The sequence below is a fragment of the Podarcis liolepis genome (assembly GCF_965112155.1).
Source record: "Podarcis liolepis genome assembly, chromosome: 9".
NCBI classification, from domain to species: domain Eukaryota; kingdom Metazoa; phylum Chordata; class Lepidosauria; order Squamata; family Lacertidae; genus Podarcis; species Podarcis liolepis.
In genome coordinates, this window is record NC_139564.1 from 26,185,714 (window position 1) to 26,210,684 (window position 24,971).

The window sequence follows — 24,971 nt, forward strand, 5'->3', positions numbered from 1 at the left end:
TCCTTCTCGCTGAACACGTCGCTGAGATCTGCATACTGTGGTGGTACCTTCACCTTCCCCATTACTTCAGTCCCTGCTAGGGTGGCTTGGGCCCCTGCTGAACCCTTCTCCCCTTTGCAGTGTTCTAGGCAATGTGCTGAACCAAAGGACACCACTCTTTGATGCCAGCCAACCAGCGGATCATGTAGAGCTAGCCAGCTCATTCCCAAAATAATGGGAGCGCCTCCCAGGGTGGCCACATTAAACGCTATCAGTTCTGTGTGCCTTGCCACCCTCATTATCATTGGGACAGTCTGCAAGCGGACTCCTCCTCCCAACAACTCCCTGCCATCAATCGTGGTCACCTGCAGGGGGTTGCTTAAAGGGATGGTCTGTATCTGGTGTTCAGCAGCAAACTCCTTGCTCATAAAATTGCAGGAGCTGCCTGAGTCCAATAGCGCCTTTATTTTTAGGGGGTGCCCATTCTGCAGCTCTAGCGACACTTCAATCACTAGAGCAGGTCGAGGAGCTTCTGGCACGGGCACTTTCACTGCTCTTTGGCCTGGCTGCAGTGCCCCAATTGTGGCAACCAGGCGTTGGCTTTTACCTGCTCCGCTCCCCCTTCTTCTCCCCCCTCAACAGCTCCCACCATCCCTTGCCATTCCTTCCTCTGGGGGCAGACTCTGGCAAAGTGGCCTGGCTGTTGGCAGAGATAGCATTTCCGGGGGCCCTTTCCCTCCTTCTTAGCTCCCTCGCTGGTTTTTGAAAATGCGCGCGCGCGCGCTGTTCCGATTTCCATCGGCTCTGCCGGCGGGAAAGCTGGCTCAGGAATGTCTGGAATGCGGAACTCCTTCCAACGTTCCCCTCTCCCTTCCCGCCTCTCCAAGGCTCTTGCCTCCTGCCGCGCTCCTATGGTCAGCGCAGATTTGGTCAGCTGATCCATAGACTCCGCCCTGGGGCTCCGTGCCAGCTCGTCTTTCACCCCCGAAGAAAGACCTTCTTCAAATAGCATTTGAACGGGTGCCGCCGATAAATCCCAACTCAGTCTGTGAATCAGCATGGTAAACTCAGTCCAATATTCACGGACAGATCGACTTCCCTGCTTACAAGCCATTAGCTGTCTGCGCACCACCCCTTCCTCAATATCGCTGGAAAACATGATATCCATTGCACGAAAGAACTTCATTGTGTCCTTTAGTATGTCATTGTGCGTTGCCATTAGGGGTCGAACCCAGTCTCTAGCCCCTTTCTCAAGATGCCCAATTACAAAAGCAACTCGCGATTCCTCATCAGGGAACTCATCGAACTGCACATTAAGGGCATATTGCATCTCTGTCCTAAAAGCATGGTAGTCCTTGGGGTCCCCCCCAAATTTCTGCACCAATCCTGGTACCTTTCTGGGGAATTGCGTGGCTCTCCCCTTCTTGTCTGCATCCTGAGCCCTTCTCTCCTCCAACCTCGCCGTCTGCAGGGCCAGTTGAACCTCCAACGCTCGGTATCTATCTTCCAAGCTTGGACCAGCTCCAGCCCCTGCTCCTCCGGTTCCGGTTGGTTCGCTCATGATGCCTTCTCTTGCACAGGCAGCGTACAAAGACTGTCGGACTGCTGTGAGGGTTTGATTAGCTGCTTGTGCGTGAAAACGTGCTCCCTCAGAGTTTGTGCGACCCCACAAACCTCCGTGTGTGACGGAGCTCCTCAGACATGTCTGCTCTAGTCACTAGTAGAGTCCGACAGTGGCTGTCTGCGGAAGCGTTTCCAGCAAAGAAGTTCCTTAACGGAAACGCGTCTCCTGGACTCACGGCGTGACAGTTTCCTGCGAGGTGTGGGTCTCCCTATGGGAGACTCCGATACCTCCCCACTGTTCTCGCTGGAAGCCTCCCTGAGCCCTCCCTCCTGCTCGCATTCCCTCAGAGACCCACTCCTCCCCCTGCTGGTCCCTGCTTCAGCAGTTGAGTCTCTTTCATCCTGCCTGAGTCCCTCCACCACCTGATGCTCTGATGGCAGTTCCCTGACATCTTTGTACAGCCATCAATGGCTAAAGTCCATATTTTGCACAAATGGGGTATATGCATAACCAAGACCCATGATCCAGATAGGAACCTGAATGAATTACAGTTGTTGTGGTTTGCAACCACCAGAGAAAAACCAAGTAACATCTTTAAAGGCCTGTAGTAATTTCAGCCTTACATACGTCTGGTTGATTGGATGATGTTAACTATTGTAACGTTCAATTAACAAAGCAACCTTGCATCTTGGTGCTCCAGATGCTTCAATAATTTATAAAGAATGGGCTTTGCTACTGAAGTTTTTGTTTTTTTTAAAGAAAGGATAAAATTGAATGAAGGCCAAGCAATTTTTCTGAGGACCAAGTTTTCGTGGCCAAAGCAGACGTGATATTATCCACTTATTTAACACTTACATTGTTTTTTAAAGGAACAATTCTATTTGTTTTTAATTTAAAACTCACCCCACAACTTGACTTAGCTCAACTTCCTTCAGTTATAAATGATACACATGTAACAGTTATTATGCTATTGTCACTTCCGAGGTTTATTAAAAAATGCAGGGTTGCTATTACCAGCCTTTGCAAATTTGGGGACTAACTCCCTTTTAACACAGAGGCACATGTGTTGTAAGCATGTTTAGGATTGCATTGCATATCATACCTCAGCAGTTAAAATGTGACTAGAAGATAATCATACAGTTTTAGAGCTGAAATGTCCTGATGACATTGACTTGGATCCTAAGTTGCTTCTCTGCTGTTTTTCTCCATCAGCAGCCCTTTGCACTATAGCCTATGCCATTCCCAAAAATTCCCCAAGCACTAAAACCCTCTTCTGTGAACTCTGTTCCGCTCATGGGAGGAAGGCTAGGGTCCCTGGAAAGCCATTGCTTGAAATCAATCAATCAATCAATCGGCTGAAATCAGTTCAGTTCAGTTTAATCCAATCAAAACTGACAGGATTTCTGTACATGTCATTGCATGCAGAATTGCAACCACAGATCACAATATAAGAACTATTAAGAACATATCAAAAATAATCTTTATATATATATATATATAGTAAGCTACATATACTTATGTACTAATGATGGGAAATATTTTTTCCCCATTATTTATAAGTTTAATATCCATTAATAGTTAACACTGAGGTAGTAAAATGTGCTGTGTAAATAAATGTTGCTACTCAACTGTTTCTTCAATCTTAATTCATTCCTAACATTATTATGTTACTAGGCAACTGGAAACATATTAAGTATTGCGCACAAAACACAAATATATGAACTATGGCTTGGTAATAGTTTCAGTGATTTAAGTTTCTTAATCAATATTTGAGGTACATAATTATAGCCGAAACTCCATGTAGCTCAGTATGTTTGCATTTTGATATTTGAGGCGATAGCAGTTAGTTCAATTAAGCCATTAGTTGATGTACGAAAGTAGCTTATTTTGCTTTGCATCTATCATTGCTACTGCAAATGATTTTATATGTTGTGCATATAAAGGTGGTGTAAAGGTGACAATGTTTTGTTTTGTTTTTGCTTGTTTATAAATTCTGCTGGTATATAAAGGCAGAATTGTGCGCTATGAAAAGAGCATATGGCTGGCTACCTTCTGTGTATCTTCCAGGGGACTAAGTAGCACACCGTTGCTTGTTAGAGGAACTTACTTCATTTTTTTTCCTTCCTGAAGAATTCCCTTAAAATTATGAGTGAAATATATATATTTCAACAGGACAAAGAACAATGGAATGGGTTGCTTGTTACTTTTAAGAATAAGGGGAACCATTAAGCCACAGGGTCACTACTTCAAACTATTTCCATATTGTAGATTGAACAGAATGGGATTCTGTTGGATTCCAATGGTTTTGAGAAAAGAGAAGAAAAGTTTGGGGGGCGGGAGGAAGAGTGGAGGGTTTTATTGGAGTGCTTAAATCATCCCCCTGGAAGTTGCACTCTATTTGCTAATAGCATGCTTTCTTCACTCCTTTGCTCTGCCCACAATCCCATCTTCACAACACCATCTCAACTGCTGATAATGTTGCCAACCTACCAGCCTACGATCCTTCAGTTCAGACAGGTCCCATACTCTGAGCCACGCCTCCTACTTGAGAGACAGCGCCATGATTGATGACACGGTTGTTATTCCCAGCCACCAGGTGAGATGTTATGGTAGCTTTGCAAACCTCTCAAACTTTAATGTTGCCATTCTTAATTGTCTTTTATGCATTGTCACTGTTTGGGTGAACTGTCAACTGCTCTGTGTTTCTTGGGTCTTGCCTGATTTTATAATGTTGTCTAGCTGAATAATTTCCCTCTGTATCATTCACAATACTGTTTTATGCCTGTCAGCAAAAAAAGGTAGCATGAAAGAAATGCTTAAATACATCTACAGCAAAGTTTCACTCAATTTTTGGCAGTTTTATTTCATCAGCTGCTTAGGTTTTCCAAATGAGGACAGAATTTATTTTAAAGCAGGTAACTGCTTCATAAGACACACTATTTGAAAGTGCATTCTCTGATTAGCTGTGTTTGGGGGGGGTGTCAGTGTCCTTTGCAATCACATTTATCCCAATTGAGGTATATACACTGTTCTGAGAAGATAAATATTATCTATGTGCTTCACAGCTGAAGTAATATACATGTCTAAAGGGAGGAATGACTATAAGTCTTGTATATCCAGGTTCTATAATTTTCTGACAGAAATTAACTGACAGAGGAAATAGTACTGGCACAAGAAACATTAGGACACGGTGAGGCAAATCTAGGTTGTTTTGATTTCCCCCAAAATTAATAAATGGTAAAAAATGTAGTTCAAATATTTATATATTTCTTTTTTGTTCTCATATTTGGACAATTTGAGCATGTTCCACCATTTCAGCAATTGATAAATTGTTTTATGTAGCCACTTTTTAGTGGTAGAAGCTACAGGGGTGTATCCAGTTAAGGCATACTCGGCATAGACCCAGTTAAATCTATGGACTCAAGTTATGTTAGTTGATTTCACTGAGTTTACTCTGACTATAACTTAGTTGGATGACAATCCTTTGGGCTGGAATCATTTAGGAGCAATTAAATGCTGCCACAGTGATTCCAGAGTAGAGCTTGATATATAAATAACTCAGAAGTATATTTAGTTGGTCGTTAACTAAATTACACACATGACCTTTTTCACTTTCATTTTAGAATTTTATAGCTTTTTGTGAACCAACTCCATCAGAGGCATAGAAAACATTGGTTTGGGTTGGTTCAGTGTTGTAAATAAAGAGAAGAACAAAGGTACAAAAACATAAAAGTTAAATTTATTTGCATTTCAAGGTATCCACATTGGCCAAAGAAGGTGAGAGAAATTCGTATCGCTTAAGCTGGAGCCCTGACAACCTGGACAATGTCACTCTCTCTGCTAGCCCCGTTCATTCTGGGTAAGTAATACACAACAAAAGACAAAGGAAGATAATAATTAGAATCTCATCAGCTTGAACTAATGCTTATTTTGGATGTGCATTTTCCTGTGTTATTGTTTCAATGCAAAAGTTCTAACCATTCAGATTAAAGGACTCCATTACACTTCATATTGAAGCCATTTTGTAGCATTACGACTCCACACCCCAAAGAATTTGTGACTTCAGCAGTCAATGAAAAATATTTTTTTGCAGATCCCAACAAATTTCTTTGAAGCAATGGCGGTTAAACTTGTTTGAAACAAATACAAATTGGTAATGTGGACATGCCCTAAAGCTCTTGAATATAATGTTGAATCTTGAAATCACTGGGAGTCCAGATTTCAGCAGGTTAAGGCTCAGACCTTGTATGACCATTTTCTATTGAAGATATGACCACTTGAAGCAAATATCAGTGGTGCTTTCATGTGGGACTTTGGGGCAGAAGTCAAGGGCCTCACTCAGCATAATTGACGGGAGGACTCTCAGACTCAACAGTGATGGCTTACTACATTTCAAAATAAGAGGAGAATATACATTACATCTAAAGTGTAAAGTCCACAAAATACCCAATTGAGCCACTGAATGTCAGTACCTTTGGAAAGGTGCAGTTTTATACTAGCTGGTAACTGGCATCCAGTTTTACAGTTTCTTATACTTGTAATAATGGATAAAATTGACAATCACAGTTCTTAGCTGCTTTCAGGAGGCCTTCATCAGTTTAGAGGGGAAGGCTTCAAGAGACAAAGAACCATAAAAATTCTATTCAGTCATGTATAAGCTGCTTTTGATTAAACAGGGTAATGAGAGTACACAGCTGACTCCACCCCCATTGTCTTGCACATCACTTGTCATGTGCATATCAAGAGCCTATGCATGCGTAAATGCCCACACATGTTTCAACAAGATTGGAACTCCTGCATCACCTAGATGTGAAGAACAATTGACTAGAGCTAGAATCTGTAGGACATGGAAAATGTCAAGAGAGAAGGGATACCAGCACCACACCCATTTAAGCAATCTGGCAAATATAATGTTCTTAATAACATAGTTTCATTATCAATTATCTTAATTTGATGTTATGGTACTTTGAAGAGCTGGGTCTTTCATTATTATACCTTAGATTACAAAATACAATTTGATAGTGTCAGATTTTGAACAGGGTTATATCTATCAACAGTTTGGATGCATTTAGAAAGAGTGGCAAGAGGAAGAAAAAGACTGGAATGAACAGATGGTTTTTACATCAGAACTGATGTATACTGGCAACCAGCTGTGTGCTTGGTAAAATGATGGCACAATATCAGCTAGATTTTTTTTTAACTTGGAAGCAAAAGATAAATGCAATAGGCAAAAATATATGGAGTTCAATTAAGTTTACTCTGTGAATAAGTATCCGCATATGATGGATTCCATTTTCAGAGCTTCTCCATGTAACTACCTCAGTGCACAGAGAACGTATGTATGTGTGCCTGCAAAAAATGCATTCATTTATTCCACAAAGGAAGGGAATGCAGGTATAAATTGGCTACTTCTAATGAAATGGAGAAGCTCTGAAGTTCATGCCTGAAACAGAGCACTAGACTAAAGGGGAAGGCCTTAAAGCTTGTTTAGAAAACATATCTTCATGTAATCAATTTGTGAAGGATGGATTGGGATCTCACCTGCTACCCCTGACACCCAGTATCCACGCATTGATTGTGTTATCTGCACAGAGCCGATGTGTGTACAAGCTATTCATGCATAGGCTTTGCCCACACAATCTGTATCTCCTCAACACACTTCTACAGGGAAACATCTGAATGGTCCGCTAGATTGTACAGATTAAATTGAACTATATTGGTTGGGTAAGTCTCATTTGTCAGTGCGGGCTGGACTGCATGGTAGGTTGTTGTTTTTTATACCGTTTGATTCTTACTATGAGTGTTCACACAGATAATCTAAGGTTTTGGTTCTCCATTATTCTAATGGCCAATACCAATTAGTGAATAATATTTCTGAAAGATTTTCAATTGTGAAACTCAGGATATTGTGATTCCCACGATAATGTCCCAAATTTATCTCATTTTTGATGGAGGTGGGAGGATTATGGAGGGAATGTAGCACTGGTGCATAAAGTTGATAAATAATTAGAGTTATCATTCTTAGCTGCCTGTCTTCAAAAAAGGAGATTGGATCACTGCTAACAAGGTAACTGATTTATTTATTTTTAACCCAGTATGGTATTCTCACAAACAGCAGTGGAAACAGGACCTAGCAGCTGGAAGCTCTTTAAATAAAAATAAAATTACATATAAGCTTTAAAAGTATTTCTAAACCAAATAGTATTTCTGTGCTGTTCCTTTAATAAAGTATTTCTAAACTTCCTACAATAAAGTTTTTTATTTTTTAAAAAAGCTTCTTATGAACAGCAGTTTCATATCCTTGAAAATAACAAGATGCAATTTCCCCTCATAATCACGGACAAGGGAACTATGGCAATGAATGCATCAATTTTGAAGCAGATAGGATAAGAAATTGGAAACAAGTAACATAAGTCAGAAAAATAAACAAAAATGAACCCCAATATGAACATGTGAACAACTTGAAAAAATTAAGACATACAATTAATGTCAAATGTGTTAATCTGGAAATAAGAATGGAAATGGGCCTATATTGGCCAATTCAACGATAATCAACAGATTATTTTTTTCAGGGAGACAGAAATGAAAAAAGGCAGCTAAGAGTGAAGATGGGTCTATCATAACAATACATTACTGACATCAATGCTCAATGCATTTAATGTTAACGATTTCTCAGTAGAATTAAATTTCAATGATATATAACCAAGACTGTGATGCTATAGTGTTTTCCTGGAAATAAGCCCAATTGAATGCAGTGTTGCTTACTTCTGAGTATATATACATAGGATTGTGCAGTGAATTCAGAATTGTGTGGTGCTATGTTCAGTGTTAGGAGTTTGACACCCAATTCGTGCTGCAGCTGTTGTTAGTTTATTTTAGCCCATGGGGGGAAAAAACTTCTCTAGAGAACTCATTTGTCCATTCCAAGTACCTGGTGACTGATTAAAACAGGGGTAGCCAGTGTGTTGCCTTCTCAGTATAGTTGAAGTAACTCCCAACCAGCATAGCCAGTGGCTAGTTATAATGGGAATTATAATCCGATAACATTTGGAAGGCACCATGTTGGCTACCTTTGGATTAAAGCTTTATAGCCTGCCATATGGAGACCACTGAAAAGCTCTTAACTGTATCATATGGAAGATACAATGTTGAAGAGGCTATTTCCATATGCAGTTGCCCATGAACTAGATGCATTAAAGCATAACTGTTCCCTGCTATTTATACATCTGGCACACAGAGTCTGCGCACATATGGAGCTGCCTGGAACACTGATACAGGCAAGTGTTTCTATGTGGCCTCCATATTTTTTGGAGGTGGAATAAATTTGCAATGAGGGCTTGAGTCCCCCCCAATCAGCAGAGATCAGAGAGGGACATCCTGTTTCATTCATCTTTGCACCTATATATATATATTCTCTCTGTAATCTGTGTTTACATATTCACTTTACATCTCTCCATTTGTAGGTTAAAACAGCTTCTCTTCCTCCTTTTATTTCATTTATTCATCCACTCTTTTTTTGTTTTGCTACTGTTGCAGCCGTTCATCTCCATGTTTTGACCATGACAACAGCAGGTGAACTTATATATAATTTCATTTTTAATACTTGCCTTCCTTTTGCCTTCCTTCTTCTGTCATCCTTTTCGTTTATTCACTTCAGGATGCTCTGGTGCATTGATGCCATTCATTGCTTAGTATAGGAGAAAGATTTCTGCCTGTCTGTTGAATATGTTAACAGCCTACATTTTGAAGAGTACAAAGGAAATACATTGTCTCCCCGCAAGAAACCTCCAAAATCTTGTCATATGCAATCCTTTTCTCCCACACTCCCAGCCTCACAAAAATATTGTAAGCAATTATTAACTGGATACCGAAAGTAACTGGAAAAATTTAAAAGCAGTCCTTAGGCTTGCAATATTTTTACATGAACAAAATTCAGTCTACAATTAGAATTGTGCATTACAAATCGTTAGCTCTATTTCAGATTTTCTTCAATAAATTCAGATGCATAGTGTGTTGTAACCATATTGCAGATGCCTGGAGCCATCAAGTCTTGAGTTGAAATCCTTCATGTAATTAAAAATGCATACATCATTTGAAGTTTAAGGAACGTTACCATGCATAACTAAATGCCTTTCTCCCTTTATCGAGAGAAAATCTGTCCTTACTTTCTCAAAGAACATTTTGAATTCTATTCAGTAGCCTTCACGCAAGGAGAAACATGCCCACTAATTTTAAGTAGGCGTTTGATTGGTCTCTTAGTTTTTTGCTGTCCCACTAAAATGCAGCACAACTATTTTGCTGCATTATTATTATTTTCAAACTTGATAAAAATGCTGAAGCAACCTGATCAAGCTGTTTTGTATCTAATATTCCTCACTGTGACTAACTGTCTGCTGCTATCTCCTTGTTTCCCTGCATCAAATGGTAATCACAATTTGAAGACCTCCTGTGTGAGGCTGTGGTGGATGTAGTCTATTGAGGGCTGTTGTTCCCAGCTGGGTGATGAGAAGCATGTCTGCCTGCTTGTTTAACCAACTAATTCAAATGTACCAGCATATCTGAATGCTTTGTGTGTAGCATGCTGTCTCTTTTGCCTGTTTTCATTAGTAAAAAGACTACAACCATAGTTTCATTTGCTCTGGTGTGACTATAGGACTCCCAGCCTACTGGGGCTGGTAGGACAGAAGGCAGTTGCTAGAGGCGATGGCAGCCAGATCCAACAAATTCTAGTTTTCTCCCCATCCTCCCCCCTGTTGAGTTCTACAAAGGCAATGCTGAAACTAAGGAGGAGAAAGCTAACCACCAGGATCATCCTCTGGGCTGGTAGTATGTAAGAAGGAAGAATGAGAAGTGGGCTAAAAGCAGTGTCTAGCCTCTTCTGACCCCTAGCTGGATGCTATGCAAACATCAACATCCAATTCATAATTATCCATAGATGCCGCAACCTTCCCGTTGCCTACTATGAGTACAGCTCTGCAAGATTTTTGCTACCATATCTCCATGGACAGTTTTTCTGTTATGTCATGGGAGCAGAAGGGGCCAACTGGATAAGCCCTGTGTGTGTGTGTGTGTGTGTGTGTGTGTGTGTGTGTGAGAGAGAGAGAGAGAGAGAGAGAGAGAGAGAGAGAGATGTGTACTATCATATTTGATATAGCTTCTTTTCTTGTAGGAGCAGAGGTTTACAGATGAAAGCAAGTTCTGTGCATTTGAAACCTCCCTGAAAAAGTTGTGCATGACCCTTCCTGCTGTTTATATCATTTTTAGATGTAGGGTTGAGTTGTTGAAAATAATTATTTATCCTTCTATCCAAAAGTGATATTCCATGCCTTTATGAAAATTGGTTGCATATAATAAATTATTATGAATTATATTTATATTAGTGCATATAAAGTGTGACCTTGTAGAAATTATTTTGAAATGTTTAGGGATCACTCCAAAGAGAATGTTTAGGGAGAACCAGAGAACCAGAATGTCTGCAGTTTTCATTGCATCATCTGGCCTATGACACATACCCCAGAATAATGTTTTACTCTTAGAAAGAATAATATATTTACATATTAAATTATTATGAAAACAAGTACATCAATTATACCTTTGAATTAAGAAAGGAAAAATCAACCCATTAGTGCTGGTAGGAGGGATACTGAAACTCAAGATTCAATGCTATCTAACTGAAACAGCTCAGAGAGAATGTGTGTAAATAGCATCCCAAATTATGTCATTATCCTGTTAAAACCAAGAAGCTCCATCTCTAAAGAAATAGCACATTTGCACATTTAGACCAGAGGCATACAAATAATTTGGCAGAATCACCACACTGAATTGCACACTCTGTAGGAAGTAGAGTTGCCAACTTTGTGTGTGTGTTTTTAAGAGATGTACACAAAAAATGAAAATTCGGAAGGTGAAATAATCTCTGTCGCTGTAGCTGGAAGTTCCATAATGTCTCATTTCCTTTTCATGAGGATGTTGAGGGGCAAGAACCCTGCTGGGAAAAAGTATTGACAGCCTTAGAGAGGTGAAATAGGGAAGGTGTAGGGCGCATGGCATGCTTCAGGATGGCAAATCGTGTCTCCTAATTATCACCCATTAGCTTGGAGGGTTCTTATAACTGCATGTAGATCTCACTGGGGAAAGGTTCTGATTGTGAAGAGTGATGTATTGTATTTGATAAACATTTGTATAAGGTATTAAAGGATGCAATTTTGCTTCAAGGGACTGAGGATGGAAGAAAGCAGGAAACAAGGGGAAGCAACATTAGAGAAAACTGGGAAGGGAAAATAGTGTTGGCATTTTCTCTCCAATTTTAGCCCATTTTATGGTCACATTTCCTTAACCATTTGGTGGGGATCTTGCCAGCTGTTAAAGAATACCAGCAATTTGCTTGCTTTCATTCATAGTTTTTAAGAAAACAAATCAAGGTCTTATAGGTCTTATGCACCCTCTGGCCCCATTTTGCCTGCCAGGGGTTCGAATATAGCCTGCAAGGCCATTTCCCCTGAATCGTGCCACCAGCCCACATCTGGCATCATATGTGACTTCAGTGTGGGACAGCTAGAGACACCGCTGCCAATGCACAACTTAAAGTGTGGACCTGATTGTGCATTGGCAAGGCAGGCTCCAGCTCTGCCCTCCATCAGCTGATGTGCAGTAAAACGAAAGCCTGCCAGATAGGGTGTGCGAGTCAGCTCCCTGCAGGGAACTTTCTCACATGGCCAACTCCAGTAGAAAGCTGGCCTTGCCTCTACCACCTATTAGCTGAAAACATCAGACTCTAAAGTGAAAACATCAGACTCTTCGCAAGCTCTGCATGTTGGTTTGAAGTCCCACAGTTTAGGGATTTCAGAGTTCTCAATCAGCTGGCATGGCATCACTGAGATGTCAAATGGACCCTGCCTACTGTCAGATTTGGCCCACAAGGCTAGGTTCAGATAAGGATCTGGCCTGCTGTCCTAGAATCTTTACTCATTTCAATCACCAGATACAAAATCTACAAAAATTGAAATGGACTTCTTATTTACAGTATCTGTTATGTATCCAAATACTATTTGTATTCAGTGTTATTCCTAATCTTATTTTACTATGTTTCTGATGGACATATACAAACCAGCACAGCCAACCATGACTGCAATTTTGTGGGCAGTTGCATAACGCAACCCGTTGAAATGAGATATTTACAGGCTGAGGAATACACATCATATCTCTCTGCATTTCTCTTAACTGTCATGAGTTTACATATATGTTATCTTCTTAGGTCTGATTACTATTTATATTATTACTGAAAAGGGATACAGTAATAGTCACACCTACTTCATTGCAATTAATATCTAAAGCTGTGGATATATAGGGTAGCACACAGCACATAATTTTAGTTGACACAGGCCAGTAAGAATGGACATTTAGTAACGAACATTATGATTGACTTCCAAATCAGATTGCATTATTTCTCCCAATTTTCAGTTTCCTCGTCAGTTTTATGGTGGATGCTCGAGGTGGTGCTATGCGGGGTTGCAGACACAATGGACTTCGAATAATTATTCCACCCCGGAAGTGCACTGCTCCAACACGAGTTACCTGCCGGTTGGTCAAACGTCATAGACTGGCCACAATGCCTCCAATGGTGGAAGGAGAAGGTCTGGCTAGCCGTTTAATTGAAGTTGGGCCTTCTGGTGCTCAGTTTCTTGGGTAAGAATTTTTTTTAATTATCCAAGATAATTTTAAAAAACATGACAAAGATGGTTTCGTTTTGTGATCTACTCTGGGGTGGCTCAGCACTTCAGTGCTCAAAGTGAAAATGTTGTATCTGATTTATTTTATGCTGATGGGCTCTGCAGTGAAAAGCGCAACACTGTTAGGCCAGCAATAATTCAATTAGCTTGTTTTGTTTTTCCCCCTTATTTAAAGCACCAGTAGCTACAACTCAAGGTTTAGTGTGCTTCCTGGAATAAGTCTGTTTAATCCACGCTGGGCTTTTAAAGCACAAATCGTTTCGTGATTGCAGTCAATTAATTACATATTCGCTTTTAAGGGTAAAATGAAAATAGCACAAATGTTGCAAATGTAAATATAACATCTATTGAAAGATGCAAGAAAAGCTAAAGCTGCTTTCAAGGGGGACTTGTGTTCTCTCAGTGGATATTTTCTCAGTAATTGGGACTGCCTGGGAAGCACAAACCTATGATTTTTCTGGGGCTGCATTTTATTCCTTCTACTGCAGTACCCCACAGAAAGATCAGATGTGCTGCACTTGTTTTAGCAATTTTCTGCTGAAACCAGCAGTTTTCAACACTTTTATTTTATCAGCAATTTCCCTTACCAATGGTGGCATCCAAAAATGGATGATCAAAGGAAACAACCCCCTCTGCTTAGAGCGAATGGCTTCAGCTGAAAATGGATAAAAGGATGAAGATGTCAAAGGAACAGCGTAAATCCAGCATGAAGCAAATTTAAGGCCCTGTGGTCCCTAGACTTTCAACCAGTTATCTTAACTAACATTTAGTTCTGGAGAATGGGGTTTGGGGAAAGAATGGGATGTATCTCTAGAATGCAGCATAGGAGGAAAAACCATCAACCATTTAACTCATTATTTTGTTGTTGCTGTGTTTCAATAGAGGAACTAGAAGATTCCTAAGCCTGAAAAGATGGGTAGATGCACATCTGTGATAAAGGGGTCGCTTTTAGGGTTTACAAAAGCGCTCTTCAATACTAGAAATTTATTTAAAGAAAAGCATCAAACCCAAACTAAGGAAAGCCTTTGTTGTCACATTTTGTATTTTCAGTTCTTCTCTTCCTCTATCTACCTGTTTCTCCTCCTTCCAATACACTCACAGTAAACTCAACAACTTTTGGTTTCCCCCCACCCACCCTTTCAGCCTAGTGGGGAATGTCTATGGAAACTCACATGTACTAAGAGTTTACATACCATTTCTCAAGGGCATGTCTTACACCGCTGGCACTTTCCTGAGTGGCGTCCTGGCAGTGAAATCAAAGTCACTGAACACTTCCTGCCAAGCCAAGCCTTACATTAATTCATTTGCTCATAAGTCCTGAAGACTGGATCTTGCTCCCATTAATATTAGAAGCAAGGCTAGCATACCACTGAACCTACTGAGGACAAGATAAGGTTGCAAAATTCTGGGGAGCTCTTTTTATGAATTATCAGGATCAGTGGGGCATACCTAAACAAATCAAGGCAGAAACCTGTTCAGTGTACAGCCTAATTCCACTCTTGAGCAGACAGTGCACTGGGGTTCTGGAAAACAAAATACATAAAAGCTTATTTATTTTCTTTCTTTCACTGCTGCTTTGGATGTACTCAGTAAACTTCACCTGCCTACGGCTCCTCCCCCACTTAATGAGGGAGAAAGTTTGGTCAGCCGAATCCTTCAGCTGGGGCCTCCAGGGACCAAATTTCTTGGGTAGGAGAGACTTAAAACAAATTGATGGATGCTGGCCTTCCCATTCTTCTCCTTCTGCAATATTATTTTTATGTCATTGTGCCCATGACATTGTCCCTTTCTATGATTTTAAATTCTGTATTTACCTAACCTTTAGTGGACCATTTTCCAGCCCTTGTGGTATGTGGTTTTTGTTTTGGTGATATGTTTGTACCTTTTCTTAAAGTTCCTTGAACTCCACTTATGATTTAGCATGAGAACTTCCTAGCTGTGAAATGTAACAGTTGTTATAGCTGTTGTGTGCTTGACGTCTGTCGCAAAGCAACCTGGACTGGAACTGTAGGAATCTACTGTACAATATTTTGCCTCTATTGTCACCAACACAACGGTGATATGTTATATATTGGATATAACATAGAACTTAGCATGATATATACAAGATGGCCTATGTAATTCAGTTATTATTGTGAGACTATTGATACACAAATGTATTTATAGTTTTTGCAAAAATGGGAAACACAAGTTATGATGAAACATATATACAATATGGACACAATGAGCAGAAATTTGATTTTGCGCTTGTAGATTAATATAGAATAATCATTTGGGCATTTTCACTATAAATTAGGAGTCTGGAAAATGTCAACTGAAAAAAGAGCCAATATAAAATCAATGCAGATTGATGACAGATGTGGCCTGTTTCTTAAATAGATTTGTATTCTCCCATAAATCATATTTTTTCTTTAATGTGTCCATATATGTATATACATAGATAACAGTAGATTCTGCATGATAAATGTGATTGCACAGGATTCCACACATCAAAACAAGTTTCAAATGTGTGGGCTTTATTCATTCCAGATTATAATTCTACAGCCCCAATGCCAGCCCCTGCTGCTTTGGCAAGTACCATAGATGCTGTGTGATTTTTATTTATATATAAAAAAAGTGGGAGTACATTGCTCACTGGTCCTAACAACAAGCTATATAATGCCAAAGTGGTTCTAGTATGCTTTTTTCAGGATCGTATCCAGGAATGGCAAAGAAGCCGGCCGTATTCCAGGTCACTTTGTAACAGACTGAGAAAACTTGTATTGATTTGCTGCCCATTTGGCACAGTCCTTTAACGTGCTGTGTTGCTGTAATAGGCCTGTGATTGTCGAGATTCCTCACTTTGCGGCTTTACGTGGTAAAGAAAGGGAGCTAGTGATCCTGCGCAGTGAGAATGGAGACAACTGGAAGGAGCATTTCTGTGAATTTACAGAGGATGAGCTGAATGAAATCCTAAACGGGATGGATGAAGGTACACAGTGTGCTAAGAAAGGAGAAAAGTCTGAAAGCCACAGAAAGGAAATGATAATGAACTTAAAAAATAAATAAAAACATTATTCTGCAACCACAAATAGATTACTGCATGCATTTGCTATGCATATTTGCTATATGTAGTTTCTGTGTGGCTAACTCTCCACCGAGCTGACATGTACAATGCCATGTGGCCAATGAATATTTGTGTGCAAGACCATTCGGTCTGTTAACCTGGCATATGATGGAACAAGTAGAAAAGACAAATAGAACATCAAAACTTGTGGCGTTTGCCTTCTTTCTGTAAGTCAGAACAGTTTAAAATGACTCATGGGTAAGACAAACACATTTACCAGCAGCTTCGTGAATTCTCACTAATATTTCCCCATTTTTGCGAATTTGTGGTCAAATCTCCCTGCACTAAGTGAAAGATCCAAGTGACATGAAGTTTTTGATGATACAGATTTGTTATTCTGGACAAAACTGCAAAAATCTGAAGAAACCCTTTAATAGCAATCCTAACACATTGTGTGGTCTTCTGCCAACCACATTTACATTCAAGGCCATAGTGGCAAATAAGGAAGATGAACATAGTCTGAATGTAGAGTTCACAAATCTTTCTGTAGTCATAGAGACATCTAAACTCTAGAAAATTAGTGAAGTAGGTGTTGGGTTGGGTTGAAAACTGGCCATTAGGAGTAGCATGAAGTAACTTTTGAATTTTATAGCTTTGAGGGTTTACTTTGGCTGGTCAATGCACGATCTGAAAAGTATATATATATATATATATATATATATATATATATATATATATATATATAATGTTTACTGTAGAAAATAATTATGGTTTAACTATGGTCTCTTTTTACTTAGTCCTTGACACACCAGAAGAGCTGGAGAAGAAACGCATTTGTCGTATCATCACTCGGGACTTCCCACAGTACTTTGCAGTGGTGTCCCGAGTCAAACAAGACAGTAACCTCATTGGACCCGAGGGTGGTGTGCTAAGCAGTACAGTAGTACCTCAAGTGCAGGCTGTCTTTCCAGAGGGAGCACTAACCAAGCGAATTCGTGTTGGTCTGCAGGTAAGAGAAATGAGGACAAGGCTTTACATTATCTAACTGGCAGCATTTCTGTTGATGAAAGGAGTTTCTTCATTCCATTTTTAATTATTTCTCTGGGTTCTCTTTCCTGTATGTCACTCCCCCTGAATTCCAGTAGCTAGAAGAATTAATAAAACTATTTCTGAACCTCTGGTTCCTTACTACAGTTAATCAGAACAGACATGCACATTGATGCAATCACACATATGATTGCGTTTAGATTCTTTTTGCAGATGTGCACACTGACTGGTATCCATTTGGCAGTGTTTTACTATGCTTGCACACTATTCTGTACAAAATTTGGAATTAAAAAAGCAACATCAATGGAGAATTACTAAAGCATTGGCTCCCATTTGAGAAGTCACAGTAGGTAATTCAGAATTTCAGAAACAACCCTCATTTCTCTGGAGGCCGCTGGTTATCTTTGCACAAACGATTCCTGCCTTTATAAACCATGATATGTATGTACTCAATGAATCTGCAACAGTTCCTTTGCACCTACCTTCACTTGAGCAGGGAAACCAGCCCAGAAGCCACTGTTAACAATTGCTTCTTGTTATGACATAACTGAGGTACTGCTTAATGGCTTCCAAATAAACTAGGAAATGGAGCCATGTTTAAAGTTAGCTTTTGAATGCTGGTTTATTTGGAAGCTGCTAAGCATAGTTCTTGCTTTACACATAACAAGAAGCAATGGTTAACTGACGTTTCCAGCTATGTATTCCCACTTATGCTAAAGGAGAAGAGAAGTAGGAGTGAAGGAATGAGCTGGGTGCATGGAGCTGGCTGGAATGGTATCTATTTTATTCAGAGAAAATAATAACAGAAGCTACTGAACAGTTTCATTGCAAATATTGCTTTATCTAAAAGACTGCCACAGTAAATTAAAGATATTTTGAGTTTAAAGCAGATGAATAAAAGTTGTGAGTTCACTAACTATGACTCTGTCAGTCTACATTTAGCAAGTAATTTAACTTCCATTTCCTCCAATTAACCTCTTTTCACAACTGTGATTAGAGTTCCATATTTCTGGTCTAATTTACAAATAAATTGGAAGTGGTAGGCTTTGTGAACTTGCATTGAATGCTTTGAGGTTATGATGAAAGGACTGATTAGTTAAATGTTCATAAAGCACTTTATGATTCCCAGACGAATTATGTAAAAATATAAAGCTGTGTCCAATTTGTCACTCATCTGCTTGCTAGAGAATGGTGACCTCATCCCATCTTTGAATGGGCTTGAAGATTCATCAGAGAATTCGCAGAAGGAGCTTGGGTTTCCCCAGGACCTCTGTGGTAACCTCTCTAAGGACATAGAAGGCTTGGTAATCTATGATTCCCAGGGATATTTGCACTGGGAGCAGCCTTTAGCACTAATAGCAATTGTCTGTTCTGGTTGGAGTTGAAGTCCCTCTGAAGGAACAGGTGTGCAAGGTACATCTTGAGCCATCTCTATCACTGGAGGTCCAAAATCTCTTCAAAAAGTCTTCACTCAAATCCATAGTTCCAACAGACAGCCTTCCGCAATTCTTGCAGTCTCCTACCACAACCCACACAGCAGGCTGTAGCCCTTTTATACACAAAGATACTTGTCAAATCTGTCCAGTAACACAGATAAGAGAATCTCAAGATGCCTGCAGGTACATTGAGTCATGTCTGCTGGCTCATAGAGTATTAACCCATTAATTGCATTCCTTAACAAGGCTGTAATAGCCTTACCAAAGTGGTCCATGCATTGATAACCTCAAGACTTGATTACTGTAACATGCTCTATGTGGGGCTACCCCTGTAGTTGGTCTGAAAACTGAAGCTAGTACAGAATGCATTGCCATCAGGTGAGGCTCAAGGTCCCTAGTGCTAATTCACAAAGCCTTAAGCGACTTGGATTGCAAGTACTTTAAGGACCATAATACACCATGTCAATCACTGAAATCCTTTGATGCATTGTGTTTCCCCATGCCCCTGAGGTTTGGTTGGCCTTTGAAGGGACTGAGTATGGCAGGCTGTGGAAATCCCTGCCAGTAGGGGTCCCGTGGAGCTCCCAGCCTGAAGAATCATCCCTGTCTTCACTAAAAATTATGTTATTTAGATAGCCCTTTGAAATCACTGGCCAGTATTTATGGATGCTTTTATTAATCGTTTCATTGTTGTAATTCTTGTATGATGTACACTGACATGTACTTTTATGAAAGTGTGGTTTATAAATATTTAAATGAATAAATAAATCAGGGATAGAAGACAGGAGTAAGCAGAAAATAGAATTGTAATTAATTGAGGCACATGGAATGTGCAATGGGTAATCAGATTTATAGAGCTTTAAATATATAGTCAAATTCATAGAAGACATTGCCCAATGGCAATGAATGATGATGAATATATGCTACTGCCAGAAACAAAGACAGCAGACCAGTCACTTGTGAGCAAAAGTGAAAGATTGTTGCGTTTATGTCCTGATTGTGGACTGCCAAGGGCATCTGGTTGGCCACTGTGGAGAAGAAGAGGATGTTGTTATGATTGTTCAGATACCAATAATTAAGACTTTTGTTTTGTGCATGTCTTTGGTTAGGCTCAACCTATGCACAATGAGCTTGTAAAGAAGATTTTAGGCAACAAAGCCACATTCAGCCCTATTGTCACATTGGAACCCAGGAGAAGAAAATTCCATAAGCCAATAACAATGACTATTCCTGTTCCTAAAGCCTCTAGTGATCTGATGATTAATGGATATGGGGGTGATGCACCCACTCTAAGACTACTATGCAGCATAACAGGTAAGCTCATAAGAAGTAACTTGACTAGTTCAGTTGGTAGAGCATAATTCTCTTAATCTCAAAGTTGTGGATTCAAGCCCCATGTTGGGTAAAAAAATCCCTGTATTGCAGCGAGTTGGGCTAGATGACCCTCATGGTCCCTTCCAACTCTACAGTTGTATGATTCTAAATGCACTGATGGGTCCATTAAGAAGGGTGGCATTGTATGTTGATGTCGTAGAGAAGTCATTGAAAGCTCTTGCTTAGCCTATATTTGCAGTGGAAATAATGACCTCCATAGTTGAAATAAGATTTTGCATTTTGGTACCAAAAGAATGTGGGTGTGAATTTATTTTACTTTAATATCAAGTTATTAACCCTGAGCAACACCCCAGAACAGACCTTGGCTACAGCTTGTAAAGTTAGAGCTTCACCACAAGCTCAGATTCAAGTGAAACGCTGTGCCAAATCTTGGAGTCACTCGGTGCAGGAGTAAGGAGGACTCTGGAGATGCAAATTGGCTGTCAGCTCCTCTCCTGTTCTTGTGGTCTCACTAAGCCAGGCATACCCAAACTCGGCCCTCCAGATGTTTTGGGACTACAATTCCCACCATCCCTAGCTAACAGGACCAGTGGTCAGGGACGGTGGGAATTATAGTCCCAAAACAGCTGGAGGGCCGAGTTTGGGGATGCCTGCACTAAGCCATACTTTGGCTTCCTACGTCATGACAACCAGGCCATTGACTTCTTGTAGGATTGCTGAACATTTTTTCTCTTTGTCTTCAATTGTTTCAGGTGGAACGACACCTGCTCAGTGGGAAGACATCACAGGAACAACACCCTTAACTTTTGTCAATGAATGTGTTTCCTTCACCACAAACGTATCTGCCAGGTACCACTGTCCAGAATAGTATATTTTCTTTAAACTGTATTTAAGTGTTTCGGCACTATATTTTCAGCTTGATTACTTATTAATTGGACACAAGTACCCCACTAAAGTTTTATTTATCATTATTTACTTATTTGATTTATATACTTTATCAAAAGATCCCAGGGCAGTGTACAACATTAAGATCACATTTTATGGGGCATAATAGTAAAAACATAATAAAAAGCATAGTAATAGATAGCATAATAATAAAATAATCCTAAGCCGTCGTCCCCCAGCTTTAACAGGCCATAGATTAATGGCCAAAGGCATGGGTAAAGAGGTATATTTTTGCCTGGTGCCTAAAGATACGTAATGATGGCACCAGACAAGCCTCTCTGAGGAGAGCCTTTCTCAGACAGGGAGCTACCACAGAAAAGGCCCGTTCTTGTGTTGCCACCCTCTAAGCCTCTTGGAGAGGAGAGACATAGCAAAGAGCCTCAGATAACAAGTGCAGGGTCTAGGTAGGTTTGTATGGAGACAGGAAGTCCTTAAGGTATTGTGCTAATGTGCTAATTCTGGCATTGTAGTGTTTGCAATGTGTAATCCATCCCCTGGCCTGACCCTAAAATAGAGTATGATTAATTCTGGAGTCTGAAGAGTCTAAAGTTGTTTTAATATCTGTTCTGAAGCTGGTAGCCATGGTATCCTAATGTGGACAAAAGGAGAAACTGTGGTTAGAGATTTCCTGGTTTGATCACCTGTGCACTGCAAAGGGGGTGAAGGGACTGTGTACATATCCCAGTTCATATCCCAGCTGAAAATGACTGTTCCAATGCATTTTAGTAATCTGGGAATCAGTAGAGATCCATTTCAAATTACATTCAGGCTTGGGCCACACCCAATGCAGAATCTAGATGATTTTTTCCCCATTAAGAATTTGTTTATTTCAAGCTAATGCACAAGTTATTTGAAATCAATACTAGTGTGATTTCTGGATGTATTTTCCAAATTCTGAACTTGTGTGTGTGTTATGTTAGACTTAACTATGCAACAGTTTTCCATGTTTGTTTATTTGCAGGTTTTGGTTGATAGACTGTCGACAGATACAGGAATCTGTTACGTTTGCTTCCCAAGTATACAGAGAGATTATCTGTGTGCCCTACATGGCCAAATTTGTAGTGTTTGCCAAATCACACGATCCTATAGAAGCCCGATTAAGATGTTTCTGCATGACGGATGATAAAGTGGATAAAACGCTAGAACAGCAAGAAAACTTTGCTGAAGTTGCCCGAAGCAGAGATGTAGAGGTATGGTATTAAACATGCAAAATGAATTCCTTCATTGACTTTTACATGTACTTTTAAAACCATTGTCTTAATTCTATGCCATGTTCCTGCTGCAGATCAAGTCCCCCTGCAATTTTGTTTAGTGGCAAATACAATCACATATATAGTACATTGTCCAGGTTGGGATCTGAAACAATATGTGGCACCTATCTCCACCCTCTAAGAGGAATTCTTCCCAACCTAGAACAGCCATAGTTCTGTTCAGTTATGGATTTTAAGCAGGGGAAATATCTTTTATCTTCCTTGTTTGCCTACAAGATTTTCTGCTATACTATATAGTACTAGAGGGCCGGCTGTCATCTCCTAAAACGCTTTATTGCTATTTAGCAAAGTGGTGGTTCTAGAGGGCTGTGGAATCTGTGGCCCCTCATATGAACTTCCACTTCTTTCAATCCCAGCCAGTGGACCAGTGCATTCTAGGATTTGAATAAAGGTAATAATGAACTCTCTTCTACATTTCCATGATACTTACTTTTATTATATTTTGTTCCTTATCAACCATATGTAGGTACTAGAAGGAAAGCCCATCTACGTGGACTGCTTTGGGAATCTAGTACCACTAACGAAGAGCGGCCAACATCACATATTCAGTTTTTATGCCTTCAAAGAAAATAGACTTCCACTGTTTGTCAAGGTAATAGATACAAGTCCATATCTAAACTTTCATTTATTTGGTGGCGACTATTCAGAATATTCAACAAGCAGAAACAGCCCATCCATATACAGCCAGAAACCACCATTCTTCAACTATTTTAATAATAGCACCAAAGCTGATGAACTGCATTTCAAGGGCAGTGGTCTACTCTATCCCCTTTTGTGCACCTAGATGTTCATCAGAGCTTCGGCATTTTATGCAATGGAATGAAAAACGGCAAATCGGGGGGTGGGGGTGGGAGTAGTTGCCTGAACATTCACCATGTTTCAAATTAAAACCAAAGATCTATAAAAATGTTGATATCTGTCCTCTGGCTTTAGATCTCTCTTTGGAGATTCAACATTTTCACTTTAAGGCAGAAATATTAAAGTTTCTTTAAGCAGGGTTTAGTGGCAGTGGGTAAATAGAACTTTACTTAGGTACTGTCATACTTCTGGTTGCGAACGTGATCCGTGCAGGAGGCATGTTCACAACTCGCAGCATTCGTAGCCTTAAGTGCTGTGTCTGCGCATGTGCAAGCGGTCCGCAACCCAAAAACGCGCAACCTGCAGCGTTCATAACCCGAGGTATGACTGTATGTCTTAATCCGTACATTTAATACATTTGCATCATAAATATTTTATAATTTTGTCTCTGTAGTATTTTATATCTCTTTAAGCTGTAGCATTGTGTGTGTTTTGCTTTGCTTTTTGCACTAGGTCCGAGACACAACACAAGAACCTTGTGGGCGCTTGTCATTTATGAAGGAGCCTAAATCTTCTAGAGGCCTCGTACATCAAGCCATCTGCAATCTGAATATCACATTGCCAAATTACACAAAGGTACTGCATAATACAATGAAAAGATATTTGCTCACATACTAGCTGGCACACTGAAATTTCAGAGCTCCTAATCCCTGGCTTTGTTTTGCACAAACTACATGGAGTGGCTTATCTTTTGGGTTAAGTGGCTGTGAATTTTTATTTTTAAGATTTATTTTAATTGAATATTTTTTTAATATTACATATAGAGTAGGATTGGGGAGCCCGTGGCCCTCCAGATGTTGCCGAATTTCATGTGTCAACATCTCCTCCTATTGGCTGTGCTGGATGGAGTGGATGGCAGTTGGAACATCATCTGTAAGGCCATAGGTTCCTCACCCCTAATATAGAGGGTGCATTAATTATAGAGTATTCTCTAGATGGGTGGCTCTCACACCATGGCCTTGAATTGGCTCAGCAGCATCGATTTTCTGAGTTAAAAGTGTAAATACTGGGGATTATATCTATCCAAAGAGCCAACACCAAAAGAACCCATCATATGATACTTTGCCGATTTCTTGAGCATTAAGCCTAGTAGTTTGCTCAGACAGAAGTGTAGTGCTGGAGGAGAAAGACTGCAAAGGCACTTTAGGGTCTGGGTTCTCATATATATCACCTTCCTGCCCATTCCAAGTTGATCTGTGGAGTTTATTTGTGCCTCCAGCCGTTCATAGGTAAGTCATGCACATAAGCAATTAAATGCATAGAACAGAGGTCTCATGTGCACGATGTCTGTCTTCTTACTTTCATTGGAATTTGAAATATTACAGATTTAAGCTTGAAAAATCAAATATGAAGAGAGAACAATTAACACATGCAAACTATGTTACATTTTCTTTGACATTCCAACCATGTATTTTCAGGGTTGGCACAAGAACTCCACTGCCACCTCTTCACTTTTTGGGGGTAGCAGCGTAGCATTGCCCTGGAGAGTATCTGCTTGTTTTCAACAGTATTTGCTGTTGTCACAGCAATTCAGTGACATTCCTCAGAAAAATATATGGGCCAGTAGCAGATCAGGAGACAGGACATGCCAAGCAGCCAACAGTAGTGATGGTGGGGGCAGCCCTACAGGTGGTGAATGGAGGTTCACAATCTGCTGCCTCTCCCAATCCACTGCCTGAGCCAGCATGGCAAATGGCAGGTCCAATCTTGAATACTAGGGTCAGGCTTGGTGGTTGAGAAATAGTATCTTGGCTTCTTTGA

General features: G+C 40.1%; 1 protein-coding gene and 1 long non-coding RNA gene across 23 annotated transcripts in view; one reads left to right on the plus strand and one right to left on the minus strand.

Annotated features, from left to right (window-relative positions):
• The window catches only part of ANK2 (ankyrin 2), a 322,811-nt gene that overhangs the window by 267,199 nt on the left and 30,641 nt on the right, over window positions 1-24,971 (plus strand). For 5 of the 22 annotated variants that reach the window (XM_083459163.1, XM_083459177.1, XM_083459179.1 and 2 more), the window contains exons 25-35: window positions 4,037-4,139; window positions 5,299-5,402; window positions 13,004-13,228; window positions 14,863-14,961; window positions 16,089-16,243; window positions 17,116-17,327; window positions 19,911-20,115; window positions 20,889-20,985; window positions 22,043-22,271; window positions 22,819-22,944; window positions 23,664-23,786. In XM_083459163.1, the coding sequence (XP_083315289.1) occupies window positions 4,037-4,139; window positions 5,299-5,402; window positions 13,004-13,228; window positions 14,863-14,961; window positions 16,089-16,243; window positions 17,116-17,327; window positions 19,911-20,115; window positions 20,889-20,985; window positions 22,043-22,271; window positions 22,819-22,944; window positions 23,664-23,786 (1,678 nt within the window). Of the gene's footprint in view, window positions 1-4,036; window positions 4,140-5,298; window positions 5,403-7,568; window positions 7,611-9,079; window positions 9,116-13,003; window positions 13,229-14,862; window positions 14,962-16,088; window positions 16,244-17,115; window positions 17,328-19,910; window positions 20,116-20,888; window positions 20,986-22,042; window positions 22,272-22,818; window positions 22,945-23,663; window positions 23,787-24,971 lie in introns of all 22 variants that reach the window. The other 17 variants (XM_083459175.1, XM_083459170.1, XM_083459176.1 and 14 more) reach the window with 6 other exon arrangements.
• LOC310686168 overlaps window positions 19,794-24,971 on the minus strand; it is a 43,588-nt gene continuing 38,410 nt past the window's right edge. Inside the window, exon 3 of the long non-coding RNA XR_014515734.1 lies at window positions 19,794-19,829. This is a non-coding gene — a long non-coding RNA (uncharacterized lncRNA). The remainder of the gene's footprint in view (window positions 19,830-24,971) is intronic.